The 26,533-nt window shown below is 41.8% G+C and overlaps 2 protein-coding genes across 2 annotated transcripts; one reads left to right on the forward strand and one right to left on the reverse strand.

Annotated features, from left to right (window-relative positions):
• Positions 1-3,529: 3,529 nt before the first annotated feature.
• Positions 3,530-18,766, reverse strand: LOC136677018 (CCR4-NOT transcription complex subunit 6-like). Its single transcript, XM_066654365.1, has 12 exons — positions 18,655-18,766; positions 14,459-14,580; positions 13,857-14,043; positions 11,228-11,313; positions 10,701-10,790; positions 10,521-10,589; positions 8,471-8,628; positions 8,169-8,323; positions 7,910-8,061; positions 7,231-7,458; positions 5,803-6,005; positions 3,530-4,487 (listed from the first exon to the last, which is right to left on the reverse strand). The coding sequence occupies exons 2-12, from the start codon at positions 14,568-14,570 to the stop codon at positions 4,278-4,280; spliced, it is 1,650 nt and encodes a 549-aa protein (XP_066510462.1). The 5' UTR covers positions 14,571-14,580; positions 18,655-18,766; the 3' UTR covers positions 3,530-4,277.
• A 382-nt stretch (positions 18,767-19,148) lies between these two features.
• LOC136677019 (large ribosomal subunit protein uL1m-like) lies at positions 19,149-25,472 on the forward strand. Its single transcript, XM_066654366.1, has 9 exons — positions 19,149-19,429; positions 20,402-20,513; positions 20,865-21,156; positions 22,498-22,581; positions 22,699-22,770; positions 23,064-23,175; positions 23,252-23,352; positions 23,599-23,680; positions 24,504-25,472. The coding sequence occupies exons 1-9, from the start codon at positions 19,399-19,401 to the stop codon at positions 24,602-24,604; spliced, it is 987 nt and encodes a 328-aa protein (XP_066510463.1). The 5' UTR covers positions 19,149-19,398; the 3' UTR covers positions 24,605-25,472.
• Positions 25,473-26,533: the final 1,061 nt, after the last annotated feature.

Genomic DNA, 26,533 nt, shown 5'->3' on the forward strand with positions numbered 1-26,533 from the left:
ACTCACTGAGAGACTGTGATCTGAGTGTCTTCTATAACGGTATATTTTATTTTTATACAAACCGGATTCCAAAAAAGTTGGGACACTAAACAAATTGTGAATAAAAACTGAATGCAGTGATGTGGAGATGGCAAAGGTCAATATTTTATTCGTAATAGAACATAGACAGATCAAAAGTTTAATCTGAGTAAATGTAACATTTTAAAGGAAAAATATGTTGATTCAAAATTTCACAATGTCAACAAATCCCAAAAAAGTTGGGACAAGTAGCAATAAGTGGCTGGAAAAAGGAAATTGAGCATATAACGAACAGCTGGAAGACCACTTAACACTAATTAGGTCAATTGACAACATGATTGGGTATAAAAAGAGCTTCTCAGAGTGTCAGTGTCTCTCTGAAGCCAAGATGGTAAGAGGATCACCAATTCCACCATTGTTGCGCAGAAAGATAGTGTAGCGATACCAGAATGGTGTTACCCAGCGTAAAATAGCAAAAACTTTTAAGTTATCATCATCAACCGTGCATAACATCATCAAAAGATTCAGAGCATCTGGAACAATTGCTGTGCATAAGGTCTAGGCTGTAAAAAACTCTACTGGATGCTCGTGATCTCCGGGCCCTTAAACGTCACTGCACCTCAAACAGGAATGCCACTGTCAAGGAAATAACAGAATGGGCTCAGGAATACTTCCAGAAAGCATTGTCAGTGAACACAATGCACCGTGCCATCCGCTGTTGCCAGCTGAAACTCTACAGTGCAAAGAGGAAGCCATTTCTAAGCAAGCTCCACAAGCTCAGACGTTTGCACTGGGCCAGGGGTCTTTTAAAATGGAGTGTGGCAAAATGGAAGACTGTTCTGTGGTCAGATGAGTCACAATTTGAAGTTCTTTATGGAACACTGGGACGCCATGTCATCCGGACCAGAGAGGACAAGGATAACCTAAGTTGTTATCAACGCTCCGTTCAGAAGCCTGCATCACTGATGGTATGGGGTTGCATGAGTGCTTGTGGCATGGGCAGCTTGCATGTCTGGAAAGACACCATTAATGCAGAGAACTATGTTCAGGTTCTAGAACAACATATGCTCCCATCTAGACGACATCTCTTTCAGGGAAGACCCTGCATTTTTCAACAAGATAATGCCAGACCACATTCTGCAGCAATCACAACATCATGGTTACGTATGAGAAGGATCCGGGTACTGAAATGGCAGCCTGCAGTCCAGATCTTTCACCTATAGAGAACGTTTGGCGCATCATAAAGAGGAAGGTGCGACAAAGAAGGCCCAAGACGATTGAACAGTTAGAGGCCTGTATTAGACATGAATGGGAGAGCATTCCTATTTCTAAACTTGAGAAACTGGTCACCTCTGTCCCCAGACGTCTGGTGAGTGTTGTAAGAAGAAGGGGGGATGCCACACAGTGGTAAAAAATGGCCTTATCCCAATTTTTTTGGGATTTGTTGACGCCATGAAATTTTGAAACAACATATTTTTCCCTTAAAATGATACATTCTCTCAGTTTAAACTTTTGATCTGTGATTTGTGTTCTATTACGAATAAAATATTAGATGTTGGCACCTCCACATCATTGCATTCAGTTTTTATTCACAATTTGTTTAGTGTCCCAACTTTTTTGGAATCCGGTATAACAGAGTTTAATGCATGGTGAATTCTATAATTTTCCGTCCTACACTTTGTGGTATTACTTATGGAAAACAGATGTATTTCTGTGATAAATAAGGGAGCTTTACTTCTTCTTTCAGGGTGTTTCCTTCTTGCTGAATAGTCCATTTTTGTTATGTAACACCCCATTTCCAATTTACGCTAAGCACGCTTTTCATGAACTGATGGCAGGTTATTTCACGGTCTTGACCTATGGGCATATTTTTCCAAGAAGGGGAACAGTTGGTCACCGTAACCCCAATGACCGTAAACCAGTTTTATAACTGTAAATAAAGATACATAATATTTGTACACTGCAAACAAGTCAAAAAGCACAGAGAAGCACTTCTTAAGATGACATCCTCTGGTCAGACAAAACCCTTTGGCAATATTTCAGCTCAAAGTGTTTGAAGAAAGCGTAAATGCAATGAAGTGTTGTGGTGGGAGATTCGTGATTGTGTACAAGCTGGTACTCTGTAAAAAAAATACTAGAACATAATAAGTCACTAAGGGAAACAGGGACTGAGCCATGTACTAAGAGAATTCATTCTCACTGGCCAAGAAACCTAGTGCATTAGAAAGTATAAACAAGACAATAAGCAAAGCAAATCTAAAAAATTAATTTAAAAAAAATAAGGATGCCCTCTCCTGGAAAAGGATGCCAGTTTCCCCACCTTCCTCCTCCGGGTAATGACCAAAAGAACAGGACTGTGGATACAAGCGGCCGAATGGGATTTCTCCAGCAGGTTACTGGACGTTCTCTCTGTGATTGGGTTAGGAGCTCAATGATCTAAGCTTGAACATAATAGAGCATAAAAGCTTGGAGTAAAATCACTGCCCTTCTGCTTTAAATCTAGCCCATTGAAGTGGTCCAGGAATCTGATCAAGATGTGTCCTGGACAACTCCCACTGGAGGTGTGTCAGTCACAAAAAACAAGAAAGAGGCCCCACGGTAGACCCAGGCTGGTCTGAGAGTGCCTGTGGATATTGCTGGGGACAGAGCTGTCTAGGCTTCTTTGCTTGCCCCGTTGCCCCTGTGACACTGAGATGGATTAAGCAGAAAATATTCTAATAATGATGATGATAATGATGAATCCCATTGAATAATCATGGAATAATTTGCAATCGCACATCGATCAAAGAGAATCTTGCAACCTTGTAGAATTCCAGATGGTATGCCATATGGCAATATTTGAAACACAATGCAAAAGCCCAATTACTTATCAGACTTAATGACACTTATTAGAGTACAAACCTCAAATCTGCAACTGCTAACATTTTGGAACAAAGCAGTTCTTCGTTTTTAGTGTCTGAAGATATCTTCTGCATCAATCTTTGTTTATGCTTATGAACACATTAAGTTAAAAGATATAATAGGTGTTAAAGGAACACTACATAATAATTTCACCTTAAAATTACAGCTTCAAAATCATTGTGATGCTCCACTGACCTGTAATAGGGAGAATAGAGCCTCTGTTGTTGCTCCTCTGGGTTCAGCACTGCAGAAACCGTACTATATAACTTTTGGAGGAGGGTAGGAAACCACCCCCTGTGAAGACAGTTAATCATACACTGCAGCTGTAGGGGGAGGCGCAAAATGACCAAATCTTACCTGGTGTTCCTTTAATCTGAAAGGATTTTATGCACCAGCACTAGACGTATATTATCTAACAAAACCTCTAAATGCTTGTTTCCCCTCAGTGTAACCACCAGCAGCTCGTGACTATTCTCTGTTATTCAGGCTTTTTCTGAACTCAGCAGAAAAACATATGCAGGACGATTCAAGAGAAATCTAGTGTTAAACCGGGCAAAAGGGCAAGAGGAGAGCAAAAGAAGGAAACACAGTGTTTTATTCAGTAGGGCTGGGATCCTCTTTAATGGCATTCGTGTTGGACTTTGCAAAAGACCATTTTTGCATAATATCAGACATTGCACATATAGGAATTTCTCTGACGGCTTCGTCCCATGTTAGGCACACGTCTATACCATAATTTCTGAATTGTAAATGTTCCAAAGCAAGCCACAAGCCCACTTCAGTGAAGACAGAAGGTAGATGGTAAACTTGTCTTTATAAAGTACCAGATGCTACAACTGCACAGTTTACAATAATGTTATAACTCTAGGCGGACTGTTCTGCATAAACTCATACATTTACAAATGGGATTTCTTCTATGAGAAGTTTCAGTTGCTAAAACACGAAGGAGGACATATAAAACATATTTTAGTGACAAAAATAGAAAAATTATTTTTTTTTAACATTTTTTTCAGTTCAGTGGCTGAAATTGTTATGCTACATGATACGATAGCTATGTCTTTACATAGCCCACTAACACTGCACACATGTACAGTATATTGTCATAAAATTAACATTCAGCCACAGACATTGTCATGAGGGCCATATTTGGATTCACTTTTTGAGAAAACGTGTGGAGTCCCAACCCTAATTTGGTATCAAGCTTTTTTTAAAGTTGGAAAAAAGTACTAATACAATCCTGTGCAAAGGTTAAAAAAGGAGTAAACTGTGTAGAATACTTTACTCCTGGGTGTATGGAGTTGTCCTTTACTGCAAGGCTTAGGAAGTGAAGGATAGTTATGGGGGGACGGGGGGCTGTACTACCTGTGGATGGCCAGGTGAAGCCCATTGAGGGAGGGTAAAGGCTGGTGATACTCCAGCTGAGCAAGGAGAGAGAAGTGGTCAGAGGGGATGTGTGGGTGAGGGCAGCCAGTGATGCAGTTGTCCACAAGCCACTGTGTCTCCAGAGGTCCCAGCAGCCCCAACACACTCATATGAGTCTTAGTGAAGAAGATGTAATCGATCACGCCCTGGGAATACAGAAGACAAGAAGGATAATAATAAGACACTTTCATGCATGCACATTTACCTAAAACTGGTCTGGAGTACCCTGTGTCTGCGTGGGTTTCCTCTGGGTGCTCCGGTTTCCTCCCACAGTCCAAAAACACGCATTGGTAGGTGGATTGGCGACTCAAAAAGTGTCCGTAGGTGTGTGTGTGTGTGTTGCCCTGTGAAGGACTGGCGCCCCCTCCAGGGTGTATTCCCGCCTTGTGCCCAATGATTCCAGGTAGGCTCTGGACCCCCCGCGACCCTAAAATTGGATAAGCGGTTACAGATAATGGATGGATGGATGAATGAATGAATGAATGAATGAATGGTCTGGAGTAAAGCCGGAGGAGCTGTGTGTGTGAACGCAAACACCTGCAACGTTCCTCCTGGATTTTACGTGGCTTTTATCCTCCTACTGCACATATCAGTGTATATGTGAACACAGCCACTAATGTGTTTCATGCATGTGCTGCACAGGTGCCACTCCATGCCTAAAGCACGCAGAGCACATTACCTGCTGCTAGAATGCGTCTGACACAGGCAGCTGTCATGTCAACACAAGAGCTGACAGGATTTCCAAGTTTCACTAATAACCAAACTTAGTGATAGTGAGTTAGAGCCTATTTGCAAAACTGCAATTAACACATATTCTGTCTCTGAAAAGGTGCTTAATAACCAAGTGCCATTGAAGAGATATTGAGTCAGTTTGGGACATGATTTGTGGCTTGACCTGAGTGTTCATTCATTCATTATCTGTAACCCTTATCCAGTTCAGGGTCGCGGTGGGTCCAGAGCCTACCTGGAATCATTGGATGGGAATACACCCTGAAGGGGGCGCCAGTCCTTCACAGGGCAACACACACACTCACACCTATGGACACTTTTTGAGTTGCCAATCCCTCTACCAACGTGTGTTTTTGGACTGTGGGAGGAAACCGGAGCACCCGGAGGAAACCCACGCAGACACAAGGAGAACACACCAACTCCTCACAGACAGTCACCCGGAGGAAACCCAAGCAGACACAGGGAGAACACACCACACTCCTCACAGACAGTCACCCGGAGGAAACCCACGCGGACACAGAGAGAACACACCACACTCCTCACAGACAGTCACCCGGAGGAAACCCAAGCAGACACAGGGAGAACACACCATACTCCCCACAGACAGTCACCCGGAGCGGGACTCGAACCCACAACCTCCAGGTCCCTGGAGCTGTGTTCAATTCAAATTAAATTTCAATTAAATCCGAATTTGAATTCAAACTTGCAAAATGGACACTTATGAATCTTCACCTTGAAGTCGTATGTGAAGTTAGTGTAAGGCATCAGATTGCTCTCATATGCGCTCTTCAACTGGAAGCTGTGCGTGATGCTCCCGTCAGGTTTGCCGTTCTTGCCGTTGCAGCTGAAGTTGGTCAGACACTCACTGTAGCGCAGTTCTTTGAAGTCTTTGTGATTCTCTGCGACTCCACCATTGCTCAGGTACTCCACAACACCTGTAAGAGCAGCAAAGTATCGTATGCAGCAGTTACTGGCAGTCTGACAACAGCATATCTGACTCATTTTAATACAGCTGTATTGTCACATCTGTGGCTACCCATTCCCGCCCACACCTGCAGAGATTTCTGAATCAAGAGTTCTAGTCTAATTCGCCTCCTGATACCAGTCAAAGACAATTCTGGTTTAGTAAAACGCACACAATTAAACATTTATACATTGCAAAGTCATTTATGCATTTGTCCAGTTTTACACCCCCAATATGAACTCACCTGAGGATTTATTCCCTAATGGTTTACTTTACCCTGTGATCGCCTTCATTATGTTGATCACTAGAATTCTGTCTAAGAGAATCCTTAAACACTTACTGTATGTGACTACTACAGATGGCTAAGAGTTTGACTTTAGCAACAAGTGTCTGGAAAAGTGCTAAACAGGACATTTTTGAGCTAAATACTAAAATTTTATCATAGGAATAAATTATAACAATTTTTCAGATTTCACTATTGATGCCAAACACAATTTAGGTGTGTTATTGTTTTAAAGCTCTCTATTCATTCAAAGAGACAGGAGCCTAGTCACCAGTTCCATTCCAGTCAGCACACCCAGTTTTGAACTGCACATTTCCACCAACATAAATAGATTTCAGAGCCCAAACATTTGTTCCCAGCTGGAACCAAAAAACTGCATGCTCTTCAGCATGAACCATGATGATGTCCATGGGCATTCATTCATTCATCCGTTATCTTAACCCTTATCCAGTTCGTGGTGGGTCCAGAGCCTACCTGGAATCATTGGGCGCAAGGCGGGAATACACCCTGGAGGGGGCGCCAGTCCTTCACAGGGCAACACAGACACACACACATTCACTCACACTTTTTAATTCGCCAATCCACCTGCAACGTGTGTTTTTGGACTGTGGGAGGAAACCGGAGCACCCGGAGGAAACCCACGCAGACACAGGGAGAACACTCTCTACGTTTATCTCTGGCTCGGACGAAGGTTAAAAGAGACACTGTGAGGCTCTGTGAAGTGACCTTGGTTCCCATCAAAACTAGTGAAAACGTGTACTTGTTCGCTGGAAAATACCAATCTTTTGTTGTTCGTTTTAATTATTGATTTATTTCTTTTTATTTATGTATGTATATATCTTTTGAAAAATCAAAGCAAAATTGCCAATACAATACAAGAAAAATTACTATCTAAGGACTTAATAGCGCTTACCAGAGTCTGGGAGAGAGTTGAGGTCAGCACAGAGGACGACAGGGATGGAGACGGATTCAGAAGCAGGTGGTGTAGAGCCATTTGAAGTGGAGGCTCTCTCTGTGATGCTCTTCAGCTCTGACAGGAACATCATCGTCTGGATGAGCTTGACGTCAGAGTATTCTGGGTCCCAGTGCATGTGGGCGTTCGCCACCAGAAGGAGCTGCTTCTCAGCAGGGGGCTTCAAACCTGCAGATTAACTTTAGTAAATCAGAAGAGGGTATACTTTGCTGCTGTCCAAAATACCTCTCAGAATGAAAACATTAAAGGAGTGCTACCATATCTGATTTATTCTGACACCTATGTAATAATCAGGTATAATTCTGCACATTTGAGACCTCACAGTGAAGAACCATATATGTGCATTTGCTTCTAAAAACGTCTTAAAGTTGAAATGACATTTTTGATGCCCTCTATTTAAACCACAGCTGTCACTAAAGCACTTCTTCTATTCATTAGGTAGAAAAAACGTGAAATGATATATGGTTCTTCACTAGTAGGGCTGATTTTATTGAGAAATGTGTTTATCTACTGCCATCTAGTGGAACAAAAACACACTACACAAACAACAGGCCAAAACTTGGCAAAACATCTACGGGTTTGGTATCGATTACAGTCCAAACCCAGGCTAATCTCTTACCTCCAACAAACAGCTCCTGTTTCACCTCCAGCAGGACGGCCACTCCGATATTGTCTTTGGTCATGACCCGGTTCAGCATGACTTCTGAGCCTTCGGAGTTTGCCATGGCCACTTGATTAAACTCCACTGTGTGTTTCTGGACCAGTGCAAATCTAAAAAATTGTACATTACGACAGATTTACACACAGACTGTGGTCTGATTAGAATCCAAATGACTGCTCTGAGGAACCATCATTCCACTTTCCAGAGAAATGCTCACTTTTCTGTTTTGAAGAACACAGCACAGCCATCCACATGCTTCCTCTCCTGTTCAGACACGTGTTTGGCACGAGACTTTGGACAAAAAAACCCGTCGTATCCACGCTCTTTTAGAGTTTCCAGAAAGAAAGTGTAGTACTGCTCTGTTTCCACCTCCTGCAGGAGCAAAGTGACAGTCGAGAATGACTTTAGATCCTATGGATCACATTATACAGGGTTGCTTTTGGACGGAAACGTGCAGGCTGGTGGTTAATGAGAACCAGTTTGAGAGATACAGCTTCAAACGTGTCCTGGTTTGTGTACCTGCAGACTGATGATATCAGCGTCACAGTGGGTGATCTCCTCCATGATGCCTTTTTTCCTGTACTCCCAGTTCAGGGCCCAGGAAGGACAGTAGCCGTACAGCTGCCTTGTGGCGTACTTGTCGCAAAGCACATTGTAGCACATGACAGTGAATACAGCTGGAGGGGAGCAGGGAGCAATTAACTAGAATTATTTATCTCCAATGAACAAGTGTACATGCACTGCAAGAGACGAGAGACAAGGCAAAAACACCTAATGTATTCTTACAATGAGGTTTTCCAGAAACCTACCACATTCATTGCTTGTATTTGCTTTCAGTTGTGAAAGTATTCGGCCCCCTTGAACTTTGAAGTGAAGTGGAATGAAATTTATTGGATGTGTCAAAATTTTTAACAAATAAAAAAACTGAAAAGCGTGGAGTGTGATATTATTCGGCCCCTTGCGTTAATACTTTGTAGCGCCACCTTTTGCTGCAATTACAGCTGCAAGTCGCTTGGGGAATGTCTCTATCAGTTTTGCACATCAAGAGACAAATTCTTGCTCATTCTTCCTTGCAAAACAGCTGGAGCTCAGTGAGGTTGGATGGAGAGCGTTTGTGAACAGCAGTCTTCAGCTCTTTCCACAGATTCTCGATTGGATTCAGGTCTGGACTTTGACTTGGCCATTCCAACACCTGGATACATTTATTTGTGAACCATTCCATTGTAGATTTGGCTTTATGTTTTGGATCATTGTCTTGTTGGAAGATAAATCTCCGTCCCAGTCTCAGGTTTTCTTCCAGAATGGTCCTGTATTTGGCCCCATTCATCTTCCCATCAATTTTGACCATCTTCCCTGTCCCTGCTGACGAAAAGCAGGCCCAAACCATGATGCTGCCACCACCATGTTAGACAGTGGGGATGGTCTGTCCAGGGTGATGAGCCAAACACATCGTTTTGCGTTGTGGCCAAACAGTTCGATTTTGGTTTTATCTGACCAGAGCACCTTCTTCCACATGTTTGGCGTGTCTCCCCTGTGGCTTGTGGCAAACTTTAAACGAGACTTTTCATGGATATCTTTGAGAAATGGCTTTCTTTTTGCCACTCTTCCATAAAGTCCAGATTGGTGCAGTGTACGACTGATTGTTGTCCTATGGACAGACTCTCCCACCTCAGATGTAGATCTCTGCAGTTCATCCAGAGTGACCATGGGCCTCTTGGCTGCATCTCTGATCAGTCTTCTCCTTGTTCGAGGTGAAGGTTTAGAAGGACGGCCGGGTCTTGGTAGAGTTGCAGTGGTCTGATACTCCTTCCATTTCAGTAAGATTGCTCGCACAGTGCTCCTTAGACTGTTTAAAACTTGGGAAATCTTGTTGTACCCAAATCCGGCTTTAAACTTCTCCACACCAGTATCTCGGACCTGCCTGGTGTGTTCCTCGGTCTTCATGATGCTCTCTGCGCTTTGAACAGAACCCTAAGACTATCACAGAGCAGGTGCATTTATACGGAGACTTGATTACACACAGGTGGATTCTATTTATCATCATCAGTCATTTGGGACAACACTGGATCATTCAGAGATCTTCACTGAACTTCTGGAGTGAGTTTGCTACACTGAAAGTAAAGGGGCTGAATAATATCGCACGCCCCACTTTTCAGTTTTTTATTTGTTAAAAAAGTTTGACACATCCAATAAATTTCATTTCACTTCACGATTGTGTCCCACTTGTTGATTCTTCACCAAAAAATTATAACTTTTTTTTATATCACATAACTTTATGTTTGAAGCCTGAAATGTGGCAAAAGGTTGAAAAGTTCAAGGGGCCGAATACTTTGGCAAGGCACTGTATATATAACTGTCCTCTACTATAATTAAGCCAGATTCAGAGAAATAAAGAACAAATACCCCCCTTTTTACTCTGCCATAACAAAAGGAAAAAAGCCAGTAAGAAGTTACTTGGATGCTGAAAACATTTCTTAAGATCCAACTCGTGATTGCGACTTAACAAAACACAGCTTTCAGGTTGGAATACAGCATGATACACTAACTTGCAAAGGAAGGTTTCCACTACCTGTGGGCATGGTCTGGTCTCGCTCCTTCAGCGTGATCCAAGGTCTTTGAGGGAGTTGTTCTGGGTGGACTGATTTTGGAAAGAAGAAAACAGATACACATTATATGTGCATATTATTCAAAGTGTAAATATTACCATATCAAGAGTTGAGAGGATTTACCAATTCAGCAGACAAGTTACCTGCAAGATTGTCAAGCATGTAATTCAACAGCTTTCTTGTTCCGTCAGGCTCCTGGTAGAGGTTGAGTATATCTTGCGACAGTGGATTACCTGTAAGGGTGTTACACACACACGTTTTTCACAATGTAATGTATGTAATTTCCATACGTTACCACCTTTTAGAATAGAGGGGTATACGCCCCCCCAGCATTGGGCTGTGGAGCAGTGGTAACTGTGTACTCTGGAGTAACAGAGCTTAAGAATATATAGTGGCTTTTGTAATTCAGATATAACCACCCAACATGTGTATCTGACCCCTCTGATGATTCTTGAATGAATGCAATCAAATCCTGGCAGGAAGTATTCCAAAAACTAGGCTAAAAAAAGCAAAGGCTGTTCCTGTGGCAAAGAGGAACGTTACCTATTAATACCCTTCATTTTGGACGAGCACATTTGGATAAACTTATGGTCACTTATTTATAATAATAATAATAATAATAATTATTCAATCAGGTTTCTGACTGCTTTAAAAAAAGGGAGGGACTTGCCTTTGAGACCAAGGGTTTGTAACTGGAACAGCCGCCCAAGTTCATAAGGCAAAACCCGTAAACAATTGTTGTTCAAAAGCAATTCCCTGTGTAAAACATTGAAAAGACAATAGAGGCCATATTTAATAAAGCAATATTATTTTTTGCAAACCACTATTATATTATATTACAGCATGCTTATGTATGGAAATCCTCAGCATTGTAATTATTATTATTTCAGTGATACCTATGATAGTATGAGTGAAAATATGAACGTAAAATGACACAGACGAGTATTAGATATAATTTTTCTATAATGTAATGACATCATTCTCTTTAGCCCTTCAGAATGTCAACGTCAAAGCAATACTCTGCCAAGTATTTCCCAAAGACAGTGTAAATACCGTGATGTTCTATCTGTAATAACATAAACAGGTCAATCTGCTTTGATGACAAAAGTACACACATTTTAAGTTTCAATATGGATTTTAAATCACATGATATATGATGTTTGGGGGTGGCTCTTTCATCATCCAATGAAAAGAAATACCAAAACAAACTTCCATCCTTCTGAGGTTTTATAGTTTCCCGAAAGCCTTTGTGTGCAGATTGTGTTGACTCAGTTGTCGACATAGATTTTGTGAGACAGATTCAGAGGAAGAAGAAGTAGTGTGGGGTGTCAGTAGAATGACCTCATTCCTCAAGCCAAGGTTCAGACAGTAACAGAATTAACTGTAGTTCCTCTAAATACGGAAACACGATTGTGCAGATCAACAAAATAGAGCCTTTGTGGCTTCTGTGTTTTCAGTGCAAGACTCATTCCACCGAAATGCACTACAGAGCGCCACAGGAGGTCTTTCCAACCTGTGGTCATCAAACTCTATAACTCCCTCAAAGTGTGACACCATGGTTTATCCGTGCGATACTCAATACCACATCATACTGATCATATGTACAAAAACAATAATAATGTGATTCGTTTTTCTTAATGTGTGCAATCATTCAGGGGTGCAATAATCTATACAATGTATTTTATATTTATTATCACAGGCAATGCCACTTTACTGTATTTTGCACGGTGGCGCATCAGGTTAGTGTCGCAGTCACACAGCTCCAGGGACTTGGAGGTTGTGGGTTCGATTCCCGCTCCGGGTGATTGTCTGTGAGGAGTTTGGTGTGTTCTCCCTGTGTCTGCGTGGGTTTCCTCCAGGTGACTGTCTGTGAGGAGTGTGGTGTGTTCTCCCTGTGTCTGCGTGGGTTTCCTCCAGGTGACTGTCTGTGAGGAGTGTGGTGTGTTCTCCCTGTGTCTGTGTGGGTTTCCTCCGGGTGACTGTCTGTGAGGAGTGTGGTGTGTTCTCCCTGTGTCTGCGTGGCTTTCCTCCGGGTGACTGTCTGTGAGGAGTGTTCTCTCTGTGTCTGCGTGGGTTTCCTCCGGGTGACTGTCTGTGAGGAATGTGGTGTGTTCTCCCTGTGTCTGCGTGGGTTTCCTCCAGGTGATTGTCTGTGAGGAGCGTGGTGTGTTCTCCCTGTGCCTGCATGGGTTTCCTCCGGGTGACTGTCTGTGAGGAGTGTGGTGTGTTCTCCCTGTGCCTGCGTGGGTTTCCTCCGGGTGCTCTGGTTTCCTCCCACAGTCTAAAAACACCCGTTGGTAGGTGGATTGGTGACTCTAAAGTGTCCGTAGGTGTGAGTGAATGTGTGTGTTGCCCTGTGAAGGACTGGCGCCCCCTCCAGGGTGTATTCCCACCTTGCGCCCAATGATTCCAGGTAGGCTCTGGACCCACTGCGACCCTGAACTGGATAAGCGCTTACAGATAATGAATAAATGAATGAATTGTAAAGAAGTCTGAAGAACGGTTTTAACTGATGAAGTGAACTAAATGAAAGACCAATTAAAGAAAAAAATATATTGGTAAATGCCTAAACATGATGCATTCAGAAATTATATGATCCAAAATTAAAAGACCAACGGTCTTTTAAACCATATTCCTTGAATTAGTAAGAAAAAACATGTTTTCTGACTATCAATAAACACAAGTTAGGAACTCAAATTCCACTGTATTTATTTGTTTGACACTTTCATAGAGCTGGTGCTTAGCCTTTAAACCAATGCACCAATATGTCCACCAACTAAACTTCAGGACTGTTTATGGGACTATGTAACATAGGAAACAAACTAGAGTTTCAAGAAAAGGTGAGAGTAGTGTAGAAAAGTGCTGATAAGAGGTTTAAACTGTTGGGTTTTTTTGCTGCAGCACACATAAACTCAAGTGCTGCATCTTCTTTATGGTATCATTTGTTTGGCATGATGCGAATGTTGATGTAAAGGATGCTATCTACTAACTAACCAAACCCAAGAAACAAAAGCAAAATGCAACCTGACAAGGCAAATATGAAAACTAATTATTACTTAAGGTGTATTGTGGATCCAGGTTGTGGAACAGTGCACATTTAGGTCATTTCCTCTCCAAAGAAAAGCGTGAATGAGTGAGATGCCTGAAAATATTAGAAGGGCCTCGAACACTGTGGAGCTTGAATAGATAGCTTAAAATGGACTTGTCTCCTGCCTGACACCAGATCAGCCATACTGCTTCAAATCCTGACCTGGAAATTCACTTCAACAGCAGCGCACATCATCCACATTAACTCATACCTGAGAGACACCATGTTTCCGAGTTCTGCTGGCAGGCTGCGGAGTTTGTTGGAGGACAGATTAAGGTAGACTAGGTGTGGGAGCTTGGCGATTTCAGGGGGAAGCCGACTAAGGTTGTTGTTGTTTATGTGCAGAGCAGTCAAATGGGTTAACGTCCATAGTGAACTGCTCAAATTCCTGACCCGCCCTGTGTGGAGAGAGGGAGAGAGGGAGATCAGAATCAAGAGCAACTGTTCAACACAGTCAGTCACTAAATCTGGAAACAAGACACAATTACACTATTTGTGAACCACCATTTGGCCTGGTGTAGTCACAGCACCACAATATCTATCCATCCATCCATTATCTGTAACCCTTATCCAATTTAGGGTCGCGGGGGGTCCAGAGCCTACCTGGAATCATTGGGCGCAAGGCAGCACCACAATATTATTAACCTAAATAAATAAATAACACATGACTTCATGGCTGTTTCAGGGATTAACTTCTGGACCACTTCAGTTCTGGTTTACCAAAAATACACAGCGCATTTAAAACGTGAAAAATCAAACACAGATACAAGCTGGTCAATGAAAACATCTTAAATCACACAGAGTGGAACTAACCAGTTATCTCTAACTCAGCCCAGTGAGACTTCTTCCCACTGGCCGCCTCCTCCGCCGACATGATGGTGTAGAGCCTGCGTGGATCCGGAGGATCATATTTTTCCTTTGGCATGCCTGTTAATCTGAAGAACAAAAAGACATAAGGGCTTCACCATGTGCACATGCAAAACACACCAGCTAAACACATTTATCTTAAATGTAGCCCATCAGCCAAGAGATACGTCTTTCTTTTGTAAAACACCAATCAAAACCAGGCATTTAAGTGTCCTATCTATTTTTGTACTGTTCATCTCTCAGTTGGTTTTTTTCATTCATTCATTCATTCATTATCTGTAAGCGGTTATCCAGTTCAGGCTCGCGGTGGGTCCAGAGCCTACACCCGGAGGAAGCCCACGCAGACACAGGGAGAACACACCACACTCCTCACAGACAGTCACCTGGAGGAAACCCACGCAGACACAGAGAGAACACACCACACTCCTCACAGACAGTCACCCGGAGGAAACCCACGCAGACACAGGGAGAACACACCACACTCCTCACAGACAGTCACCCGGAGGAAACCCACACAGACACAAGGAGAACACACCACACTCCTCAGACAGTCACCCGGAGGAAACCCACGCAGACACAGAGAGAACACACTACACTCCTCACAGACAGTCACCCAGAGGAAACCCACGCAGACACAAGGAGAACACACCACACTCCTCACAGACAGTCACCCGGAGGAAACCCACACAGACACAGGGAGAACACACCACACTCCTCACAGACAGTCAAGGAGAACACACCACACTCCTCACAGACAGTCACCCGGAGGAAACCCACACAGACACAGGGAGAACACACCACACTCCTCACAGACAGTCACCCGGAGCGGGAATCGAACCCACAACCTCCAAGCCCCTGGAGCTGTGTGACTGCGACACCTACCTGCTGCACCACTGTGCTGCCCTGGTTTATTTCAGAAGATAATAATTCTGAACAATAATTCTCAGTCAAACAAAGTGCAGTACACCCATGGTTCTGTAAGACATTGTTGATTTCCATTTTTCTGCTTTTCATTAAGAAATTTCACAATATGCTGGAAAATGACCTGGAATTACAACTTTTCATAAACTCACTTCAAAGTATAAGAACATATTCATTTTTTCTGTCGTCACCAGCCACAAACCAGGCAACAGGCAAGCTTCTGAAATTGCTGACGTGCATTGTGTTTAATTGTTTTCCATTATATGCATTAAAAAGCAAACTGCTTCATTACTCTATAGCGTATGTCAGAAATGGCCAATTCAGTTTCAGATCACTACTGCACACATGATAACAGGAGCATGTGGGAACTGATGATAAATGTACAGCACATTTCTAAACTGAAACTTGAAAACGTTTTCCAGGTAACGTCTTTCTTTCTTCTTCTTTCTTTATTTATTTATCTCTAACAAGTGACAGTCAGCCTGTTAGACTCGAAAGCAGCTTATCTCAGAGTAGACTGTTTATTTTCTCTGTGTGCTCTGATACTTTGGACTGTTTACAAGACTGACTCTTAGGCGATCGGCCCCATTTTAACACAAAGTAGAAAACTAGAGACGCATTAACACCTGAAGAGTATACAATAAAATGGCATTCAGGTTTTAAAGGGAATAAGTGACATTTTAAAAATCAATTCACAAAATTAAAATAATTGATCACGTTTTTAAACATTTTTGTAAATCTATTTTATTTGACTATGTTTTAAAAAGATCCATTTTCACATTTAAAATGGTTCACTTTTTATTTTTGGAGCCAAATGTAAAATCATAAAATCAGTTTTGCACTTAGAATCTAAAAATGCATAATTCTGGGGAAGATACTAAAATAATTAAAATATAAATTGAAAAATAATGTAAGAAACAACAAAGCAATCAACACTACAGAGACTCAAAGTGCCATGGTTGTGTTTGTTTAATACAGAATTTGGTACAAAATCAACAAACATCTCATTTGGCCAGGGGTGTTTGTCTGCAAAGAAAAAAGTAACATTTATTAATGCAAAAAATTATAAACACAGAAATACATTAAATCTACAGCCTACAGTAGGCCTTGCTAAACAGTGACCTTATTTGCCTCATATATAAATATCAGCTGAAGAGTCAGGTCACAGCTGTTGCATGGACAAGTTCAACAGGCTGCCAAACTCCACACACACACACACACACTTTAACTGAGAACTCTGTTTCACACTGAGAACTCTATGGTGTTAGTAACAACTTCAACTGCTCCAGCTTTAGCCTGAGATGCACCACATAACGCAAAATTACTGAACGTCTCCTCATCTAAAATTTACACTAAAAGGCCATTCATTCCCTTTGCTGCAGTTACAGCTTCTTCTGTTCTGGGATGGTTTAATAGGAGATAGTGGAACATTTCTGTGAGAATTTAATGGAATTCAGCCACAAGACTTTTGTGAGATTAGACACTAATGCTGGATGATTAGTTTAGGATTACAAACTCTACTCCACAGCCCAGTGCTGGGGCTTTTTGACATTAACAGCTGACATTAAGCTTGGCGTAAGCTCAAGTGCTACTCTTTCAAAGTGACCCAATTCAATCATGCTTTTCTGTGGCGATAATAAAAGATGTTTCAGCACACCTGAAAATGTTTTAATTTTAGGATATAGCCACAGTGTATATTCATTATAATTCAGTGTCACTACTAGAATGAGAATATATGCTATGAACTATAGTTGACCATCGAAACATATGCAGCCAGAAACAACATGAGCTACTATCTCTTACATGTACAAGGTGGACCAATGAGGTATCACTAGGTGTATCTAATAGAGTGGACAATGTATGGAAACAGTTTTTAAAAACTCTAGCAGCAGTGCTGCATCTGATCCACACCACCATGGCAACATTAACACAGCATACCTGCTCTGTGTGGAGTGTGGGGGTCCTGAACATTAACAACAAAGTGAAAGAGGGCTACCAATGTATGCAGAGCAACAGATGGTCTAGTCTTTAGCACTAGAACTACAAAGTGCAAATTTATGAAAAGTGGCGCTTATGAAACAGACAAGTGTACAACCCAGTAAACAAGGAACATCCCTGGACGTTCAAAATAGGTCTAAAAGTAGTCTGTCCGTCAAGGACATATTTTAAACGTCAATGGACGTCCAAATTCCATCTTAATAAGTTAGTTAAGTGGTGACCAATTGATAACGTCAGTGGACGTCCAAAATGCGTTTTATACAAGTGATTTATTTCGGGACCAATTAATAACGTCAATGGACGTCCAAAATACGTCTAGTATTTTAATAATAGTCGTCTTTTCGATGTCTGTGTTTGGACGTCTTTTCAACTTTCATTTTCAACCTCAAGAGAACGTTGATTAGACGGCAGTCATTCCGTTACTTCAACGTTGAATCAACGGCTAAATGTTTGTTGGGAATATTAGCGTGTGCTTCTTTTTGGCCAAGAACTGTTTACAAAACAATAAACAAACAAATAATTCTAATTAATAAACCATAATTTAAAAAAAAAACATAGTAAATAAACATTTTAAAAGTAAAATCGACGGAGCTGTCTCGGTTGTCATAGCAACAGCTGCTGTAACTCTACCGCTGTCGGTCGTTACGTAAACGCAGCTCTTCGGAGAAGTTTCAGAGCAACAACAGGTCAACACCGAGCTTCAGAATAACAAACACACAGCGAGCTTACACTCTGTCTCTTTTTTAACTACCCGGTATACGGATACCGAGCCGTATCACTCATGTCAAGAGTCAATAAGTGGTTAAAACAGGGAACACAACGTTACTAGCTACTACGCTCCTACTATTCTTAACGGCTCGACCTATTTTTACAGATCTACAAATCATTTCCCTGTTCACATGTGAAGCAACGGTTAATCCTAGGCCTAAACACTCCGACTTAAGATCAGTTCTGGTGCCTATTTCTATACCCAAGACGGGTATCTCTAAAAGAGGCAACATCCCAGACCAGAACTGATGATCGCTTTTGAAGCAAGGCTCAAATTAGCTCGCTGTAACCGATCCGCATGATGTCCATATCCCTCCGCCTTGGGTTATTAAGACTGTTAACGTTAGCGCAGCTAGCCACCTCGGGAGAAAAACAACCCAAACCAGAGACAAAACGCAAGAGACAGTCGGAATAAAGGGGGCGACTGCTGTAAAGAAACTCCGGAGCATATTTACCTTCATTCGGGTGGAGGGAAAGGACTTGTCTTGCAGATATAGTTGGAGACATGCAGACACAAACTCCGGTGACTGTTCGTCTCCGAACAAGCTGAGAAACAGAGGGTGAGTCCCAATCCGAGGACTCGTGTACTACAAAAGGTGGCACTCGTGTCCTACTAAGCGCACTTGTGTCCTAAGACCCCTCAGTTCCTAAGTTGTCTTGTTATTGTTTAAAAAAAAAAAACAAGCAAACAAAAACCTTTGTGAGCCATACCACATACCAGCGTGCTTTTGGACTGTGGGAGCACACAGATGTCACCTATGCAGACACGGGGAAAACACACACAACTCTTCACAATGACCCAATGATAAGATCGAACCCAGGACCCAAAGACTATGGAGCTTTGTCACTACATGCAGCATATATATGGCGTATATATATATATATATATACCCCATAATCTCTTGAGCAGTATGGCACTATTTGGAGGCAAGTGCAGATAGGGAGTAAGATGTAATTTGGGATTTAGCCCTAGTGTCCTTTTGGGGAAACGTATGGCCGAATGTCAGAATGCCTCTTGAGCATTGTAGTCCACTATTTGGATGTTAAAGCATATGAAGAGACCTAGATAGGCCGTAGAAGGTCAATTGGGATTGGCCCTGTGTTTATTGATTTGCTACGTGGTGTATACTAAAGTATCGGAACTCTTCGAGGTACTGTCTGTGTGTTTCTACCCGGACGCAGAAGGGACGTGTGTGGAGATGGCGGCCTCCTGCAGGAGTGTTCTGAGAGGTCAGGTTTTATGGAGTTTATTTATTGCGTAAAGACATTTAAACTGAGTTATGAGTAGTTTAAATCTATATTAACAATTCGTGTTTACTTGTTTGTTTTTTTAGTAAGCTGCTTTTTATGAATAAGCATGTTGTTGAGAGGTGGTTGTATACATCGTATTCAACCAGAAGATTCAAACAACCGCCTTGTTTCTGCACTCACTGTCCAAGCCCTGAGATTCTCTGTCCATACAGGAGCACTTTGTACTTCTAAAACTACAGACTGTAGTCCATCTCTTTCACCATGTTCTTCAATGGTCAGGACACCCCCAGGGCAGGCAGTCTGTTATTTGAATAGTGGATCATTCAGAGTGACATTGTGACGTGTTGGTGGTGGGTGGTGGATCAGACACAGTAGTGATGCTGGAGTTTTTAAACAGCGTGTCCACATTGGAGATGTAAAGTCAGAGTCAGTTTGAGTTGGTCGTCCTCTAGTCCTCCATCGGTGGACACAGGACGCCTCCCAAAGGACACCGTTGGCTGTATGTTTTTGGCTGGTGTACTATTCTCAGTCCAGCAGTGATACTGAGTGTTTTAAAAAACTGCAGCAGCACTGCTGTGTCTGAGTGATATATCCTTCAAATAACAGCCTACCTAATGTTTTGTGGTCCTGGGCTCCTCACCATTTGAAGAACAGGGTGAATATAGGTTTCTGACAGATGGACTATGTATAGTCTGTGATTGTAGAACTACAAAGCTTGTCTATGGTCAGTGGAGCTGATAAAATGAACAACAAGAGGTATAGAGTACTACTGGGGGTAGAACAAATGGAGAAACACTAGACCTTTAAATTAAAGGGTGAAAAGGTACAATAAAACTCTTCTGTTCTTTATTAGCCCCTAAAATTACAAGGTAATTGTTTGTAGTAAAATTGATTGTGAGCCTATGGATGTACACAGACATTCCTGTAACATTTGTATGATCTGTCACACAGTATTAGCGGGATGCCAGAGACAGCACCTTATCTCCAGCGCTCCACCCGTCTCACCTTTTTTCCAGAATTCATCTGGACTCCATTCTGTCAGGAACTATGCTGCAGCAGCCAAGTGAGATCTGTGTTGTTTTTGTTTTATGGGAAAGCTTTTTATACGGTGGGGAAATTAAATATATTAACTGAAGAAAATTGGGTCTTACAGGAAATTACTTGTATCTTGGGACTCCTCCTTTTGTGAATGCCGGGTGTATTAATGTTGTCACTCTGGATCACTTAATTGCTGACATGCAGTGCATTTCTGAATTTTTGAATTGCTCTTCACTGTAAATCTTATCATATCTCTTTGGATATCTTCATTTCACTCTCTAGACCTTTTCAGTAATGTATTTTCCTGAATGTGAGGCAAGTGAAATTTGATTTAAGGAAATATATATGGAATTAATTGTATTTATTTGTCTTACAGGCCAGTTAAGAAACATAGGCAAGAAAAAGATACAGCTAAAGATGCAAAAGAGGAGGAAAAGAAGAAGCAGAATCAGAAGCAGAAGATTGATGAGACAGACCGCCATAAACCCTTTGGTCTCACAGCCTGGGCTCCAGTAGATGATGTGTATTTAGTGAGGTTCTACCCTAAGCCGGTGTATGATGCAGATGCGGCAGTGGACCTGCTGAAGAGCTTCCAGAAGCTGGACTTCACTCCTGAAGATCAGCCTGTTTTCATTGACCTGCAACTGGACATGAAGCTTGAGAAGAAGGTAAAACAAATATAGATGTAAACTTGTTTTCATTTAGTTATTTTCCTCAAACTTTGATCTTTGCATTATGTAGACAGCCTAAATGTGGTGACTTTGCATTGGTCAAACTGTTTTGAAGCATCACACTATAAACTATAAATAAAAGATATTTAAGAAAAGCACAAATAGGCTCTTCCTCATCACTTTATGCACTTTTAGCATAATATTTGTCAGAATTCAGTCTGTTAGTCAGTCATGCTGTGAACATCCTTATTAATTGAATGTCTGTGAATTTTTAAATAAATCAAAACCATCGGTTCATCCAAGAAAGTAAAACATTCATTCATTCATTATCTGTAACCCTTATAAAGTTCAGGGTCGCGGTGGGTCCAGAGCCTACCTGGAGTCATTGGGCGCAAGGCAGGAATACACCCTGGAGGGGGCGCCAGTCCTTCACAGGGCAACACACACATTCACTCACACCTACGGACACTTTCGAGTCGCCAATCCACCTACCAACGTGTGTTTTTGGCCTGTGGGAGGAAACCGGAGCACCCGGAGGAAACCCACGCGGACGCAGGGAGAACACACCAAACTCCTCACAGACAGTCACCTGGAGGAAACCCACTCAGACACAGGGAGAACACACCACACTCCTCACAGACAGTCACCCGTAGGAAACCCACGCAGACACAGGGAGAACACACCACACTCCTCACAGACAGTCACCCGGAGGAAACCCACGCAGACACAGAGAGAACACACCACACTCCTCACATACAGTCACCTGGAGGAAACCCACGCAGACACAGGGAGAACACACCACACTCCTCACAGACAGTCACCCGGAGGAAACCCACGCAGACACAGGGAGAACACACCACACTCCTCACAGACAGTCACCCAGAGGAAACCCACGTAGACACAGAGAGAACACACCACACTCCTCACAGACAGTCACCCGGAGGAAACCCACGCAGACACAGGGAGAACACACCACACTCCTCACAGACAGTCACCCAGAGGAAACCCACGTAGACACAGGGAGAACACACCACACTCCTCACAGACAGTCACCCGGAGTGGGAATTGAACCCAAAACCTTCAGGCCACCGTGCCGCCCCCAAAGTAAAACATATAATAACTAAATATGGACAAAATAATTTAGAATAATCTTGAATCATCTCAGTGTTATGCATCATATACTAATAATATATTACAAGACATATTACAATATGTAGTAACAAAGTTGTATGATGCTACTTGGTCCACACTGAGGAGCCCTAGTGCCAAGTACTATCTGTCAATATTACTTTTTATATCCTTATGTGTTATATATGCATTTTTCTTCTTCCATTTCAGAAAAAAATAGATCCTTTTGTTAGCACTGTCCATTTACCACATCCCTTCAAGAAGGACATCAACAAAGTTGTGGTTTTCACAGAGGTGTGTATCTCCTTGAGCAGGTTTGGCTCAGTATGAGCTTCATGTTTAGTCCGTCCAACTCCTTCTGTGTATAATATCAACATTTAAAACACGACTGATTTTATGGTTGTTTTTCAGAATCCAGAACAAGCGAGAATAGCCACAGAGAATGGGGCAGCTATAGTCGGAGGAACTGAGCTTGTGGATAAGGTGAGACTTAAGAAGCCCTTTCATTCAATGTCCAATTGTACTGGAACTGTGATGAGGGTTGTCTCCTGAAACCTGAAGCTGTTTAGTTTTGAGGTCTACAATGTAACAGGGGTGGTCTGCTGATTCAGCACATTAGCCCAAAGCAAGTGTAACCAGTGCAGCTCAACAGCTAGGTACAAGCACAGCATATTTGAATAATTCTGTTATTGTAACTCTAGTTAGGAGTCTGAATTTTCACCTCAACAAAATGTCCATTGTCCAAAGTGACTCATCTTACTTTTTCTTGACTTTAGATTTTAGAAGATGAAATCACAGCAGACTTTTATTTGGCTGTTCCTGAAATCATCTCCAAGCTTGTTCCTTTGAAAAACAAACTGAGGAAGAAATTTCCCAAAAGCAAGAGAGGTCAGTACTTTATTACAGAGAAACTACGGCTTGGTTCAGTGTGTGAAGTTTAATTTAAATGTGTTGTCCCCCCCAGGTTCAGTGGGTGTGAACATTCCTAAGATGCTGGGACTGTTTAAGACTGGTCATGAGTATCTGGTGGAAAGGGACAGCTACATCGTTACACAAGTTGCATTGGTAAATCAAAATGAAATCATCTGGCTGAATGCGTTATAACAGTAATATAAAGTCTTAGATAATTACCCTGATATAATTACAGTGCTGTCTTTGGGCAAAAACCACTGGGACAATGTTTGAATATGAAATGCCATAATTTGTGTAAAAGATTCTCTTCAAAAATATTTAAAATGAAGAAAACATTTTTATCAAGCGTTTATATTTAAATAGAAATGACACAAACACTATCAAATTACTTTTGAACAGCTGGACATGCCAAAGGAACACATCCTGGACAACATGCGGGCCATCGTTCAGGATGTTGCTTCCCACAAACCTGCAGAGTTTGGTGAGTCTCATTTTGCCTTTGTTAACTTTAATAAAAGAAAAGTTCTTCACAAAATATTTAGAAAAGAAACCTTGTATAAAACAAATCAGCGGCATTTTTTCTTTTTTACAACTGTTTCTTTAAAGCAAAATACTTTGTACTCAGTCGACTTTAATTCAGTTTATGATCAGAAATATTAATGGTAGCTTTGGAATGACAGGTTAATTTATTCATATTTTATAAACACTGTTACAACTGTCAAACGAATAACACATTATAAGAGGCATTTTCGGGCGGCACAGGGAGAACACACCACACTCCTCACAGACAGTCACCCGGAGGAAACCAACGCGGACACAGAGAGAACACACCACACTCCTCACAGACAGTCACCCGGAGGAAACCCACACAGACACAGAGAGAACACACCACACTCCTCACAGACAGTCACCCGGAGGAAACCCACGCGGACACAGAGAGAACACACCACACTCCTCACAGACAGTCACCCGGAGGAAACCCACACAGACACAGAGAGAACACACCACACTCCTCACAGACAGTCACCCCGAGGAAACCCACACAGACACAGGGAGAACACACCACTCCTCACAGACAGTCACCTGGAGGAAACCCACGCGGACACAGAGAGAACACACCACACTCCTCACAGACAGTCACCTAGAGTGGGACTCGAACCCACAACCTCCAGGTCCCTGGAGCTGTGTGACTGCGACACTAGCCTGCTGCACCACTGTGCCGCCCATAAAGCCCAAATATGCTTTGATATTTAATTGTTCTTTAATTGTTCTTTTATTTTTCTTTTACTTATTTTTTTATTCAGGGCCTCTGATCGAGAGGGTGATCACAAGCAGCCAAACGAGTGAGGGGTTACGCATCAAATTAGACTCCTTATTACCACAGGAGGTGAAGGAGGAAGACTGAGGAGACTGAATGCATCAGTGTGTTCCCATTGTGTAATGAGTTGTATTGTAATGAAACACCTTAAATATGTTGTAATACCTGGTGTAATACATTGTCATGATGTGAGGGTTAAAGTAAAAGAGCTTTCTGATATTAAGGATCTGAAGCAGCACATTACATTTCACAAAAAATATTCATTCACATTATATTTTTGAGAAAATGAAGAGATTAATTTCCACGAGAATAGACCCAGAGATCTCCTTTTTATGTTAAATTGGTAATTTACTTGACTTCTATTTTTTGTAAAGACAAATATTAATGGAAATCTCTGAGAAAATAGTCTCAGGGCCTGTATTAGGAAAAAAAAATCTCAGATTGCAATGTAAACGCTGTTAAAGCTTTAAAATAACACCGTTCCCTCCCCACTCATACAACTCACATATAGAATTAATCTGTGTTAGACTCATTGTGTTCAAATACAAACATATTTACATACATCCACCTACATTTTACTCCAAGTTCAGTCAGGTTATAAGGGCATGTCCTTACACCTACTGTAATGTGAATAGGCCACAGCACTGGGCAGTCAGTTGTTTACATTCATTCCTGTTCTGTGAACACTTTATTCTGTTCAGGGTTGTGGTGGGTCCGGAGCCTACCTGGAATTATTGGGTGCAAGGCAGGAACACACATTGGACAGGGTGCTAGTCCATCAACACTTTCAGCCTCTCACTCATATGCACTCACACACACCTGTGGACAGATTCACATAGCCAGTCCACCTAACAACATGTGTTTTTGGACTGTGGGAGGAACTGAACCCGAGGTGTGAACTGAACCCGTAACCCCAGGATCCTGGAGTAGTGTGCCACACAAACTGTTCACATATCAGTCTTAAACAGTTTGAACACTGCCCGTGTTAAAGTTAATAAAGAGATGTTGGTCAATGTTCATTTTTACGAATTAAAACAAAAATATAAATTTATATTAGGACAAAAATATAATGCAAACAAAATGGAGGATATGGGCATTTTAAGCCACTTTCCTCCAAAAAGGGCCCTAATTTGAGCCTAGCAGCACATGAAAAACATTCCTACCAAATTGAAGGGTTTGTTAATGACATACACTCGAGGAAATCTTTGTTTCTTGTGTTCATGTCCTAACAAAAACATAATTTAACTTTGTGGAAGGCTCAGAGCTCAGATTTAATCGCATGGTGTTAGCAAGAAGGGAAGAAATACAAATTCTCTGCCCTCAAAGCTTAACGTTTACGAATCAATATTTCAAAACGCCTTCCTTTGGTGCACCTCAAAACGGAACTGACAGGGGTCAGTGTTCCGCGGGAATGTCTTCTAACAGCAGGTGGCAGTGTTGTTCCCTTGGTTTATGCACCTGAACGCTGAAAACTAATTCTGGAAATATGACATGAGCACATATTTACAATATAAATACACACCATTATATTATTCCACACAATATTTACACCTGATTTTTAGCTATCAATGATTATATGTTATATTATTTTTATATAAATATGTTGATATTTAGTGGTTTCAGGCTAATATATCCTGTGATATTTCAGACTTATTCAATATAACCACCTAAACAGGTCATGTAAGCAGTGCACAACTAACACAGCACAGGACTCCAACCGACTGATGCATTTTTCACAAAAAGATGCCAAAACCTGGTAACCCTACTGATTCATACTGAAACAAGACTAATACAGAAGCAATGTTCATGAGGTATTCAACAAGCACACCTTACCCAGTAAACAAGGAACGTCCCTGGACGTTCAAAATAGGTCTAAAATAGTCTGACATATTTTAAACGTCAATGGACGTCCAAAATCCATCTTAATAAGTTAGTTAAGTGGTGACCAATCGATAACGTCAGTGGACGTCCAAAATACGTCTTTTCAATGTCTGTGTTTGGACGTCTTTTCAACTT

The sequence above is a fragment of the Hoplias malabaricus genome, chromosome X2 (genome assembly GCF_029633855.1).
Source record: "Hoplias malabaricus isolate fHopMal1 chromosome X2, fHopMal1.hap1, whole genome shotgun sequence".
Taxonomy (NCBI): Eukaryota; Metazoa; Chordata; class Actinopteri; order Characiformes; family Erythrinidae; genus Hoplias; species Hoplias malabaricus.

Bases quoted from the DNA above. Each gene is read 5' to 3' on its own strand.
- LOC136677018 (XM_066654365.1), bottom strand. From the start codon at position 14,570: ATGCCAAAGGAAAAATATGATCCTCCGGATCCACGCAGGCTCTACACC. The intron at 14,044-14,458 runs GTTAGTTCCACT...CTCTCCACACAG, and splicing joins GGCTGAGTTAGAGATAACTG to GGCGGGTCAGGAATTTGAGC. The intron at 8,324-8,470 runs GTACACAAACCA...TTGCTCCTGCAG, and splicing joins CTGATATCATCAGTCTGCAG to GAGGTGGAAACAGAGCAGTA.
- LOC136677019 (XM_066654366.1), top strand. From the start codon at position 19,399: ATGGCGGCCTCCTGCAGGAGTGTTCTGAGAG. The intron at 22,771-23,063 runs GTGAGACTTAAG...TCTTGACTTTAG, and splicing joins GAACTGAGCTTGTGGATAAG to ATTTTAGAAGATGAAATCAC. The intron at 23,681-24,503 runs GTGAGTCTCATT...TTTTTTATTCAG, and splicing joins CCACAAACCTGCAGAGTTTG to GGCCTCTGATCGAGAGGGTG.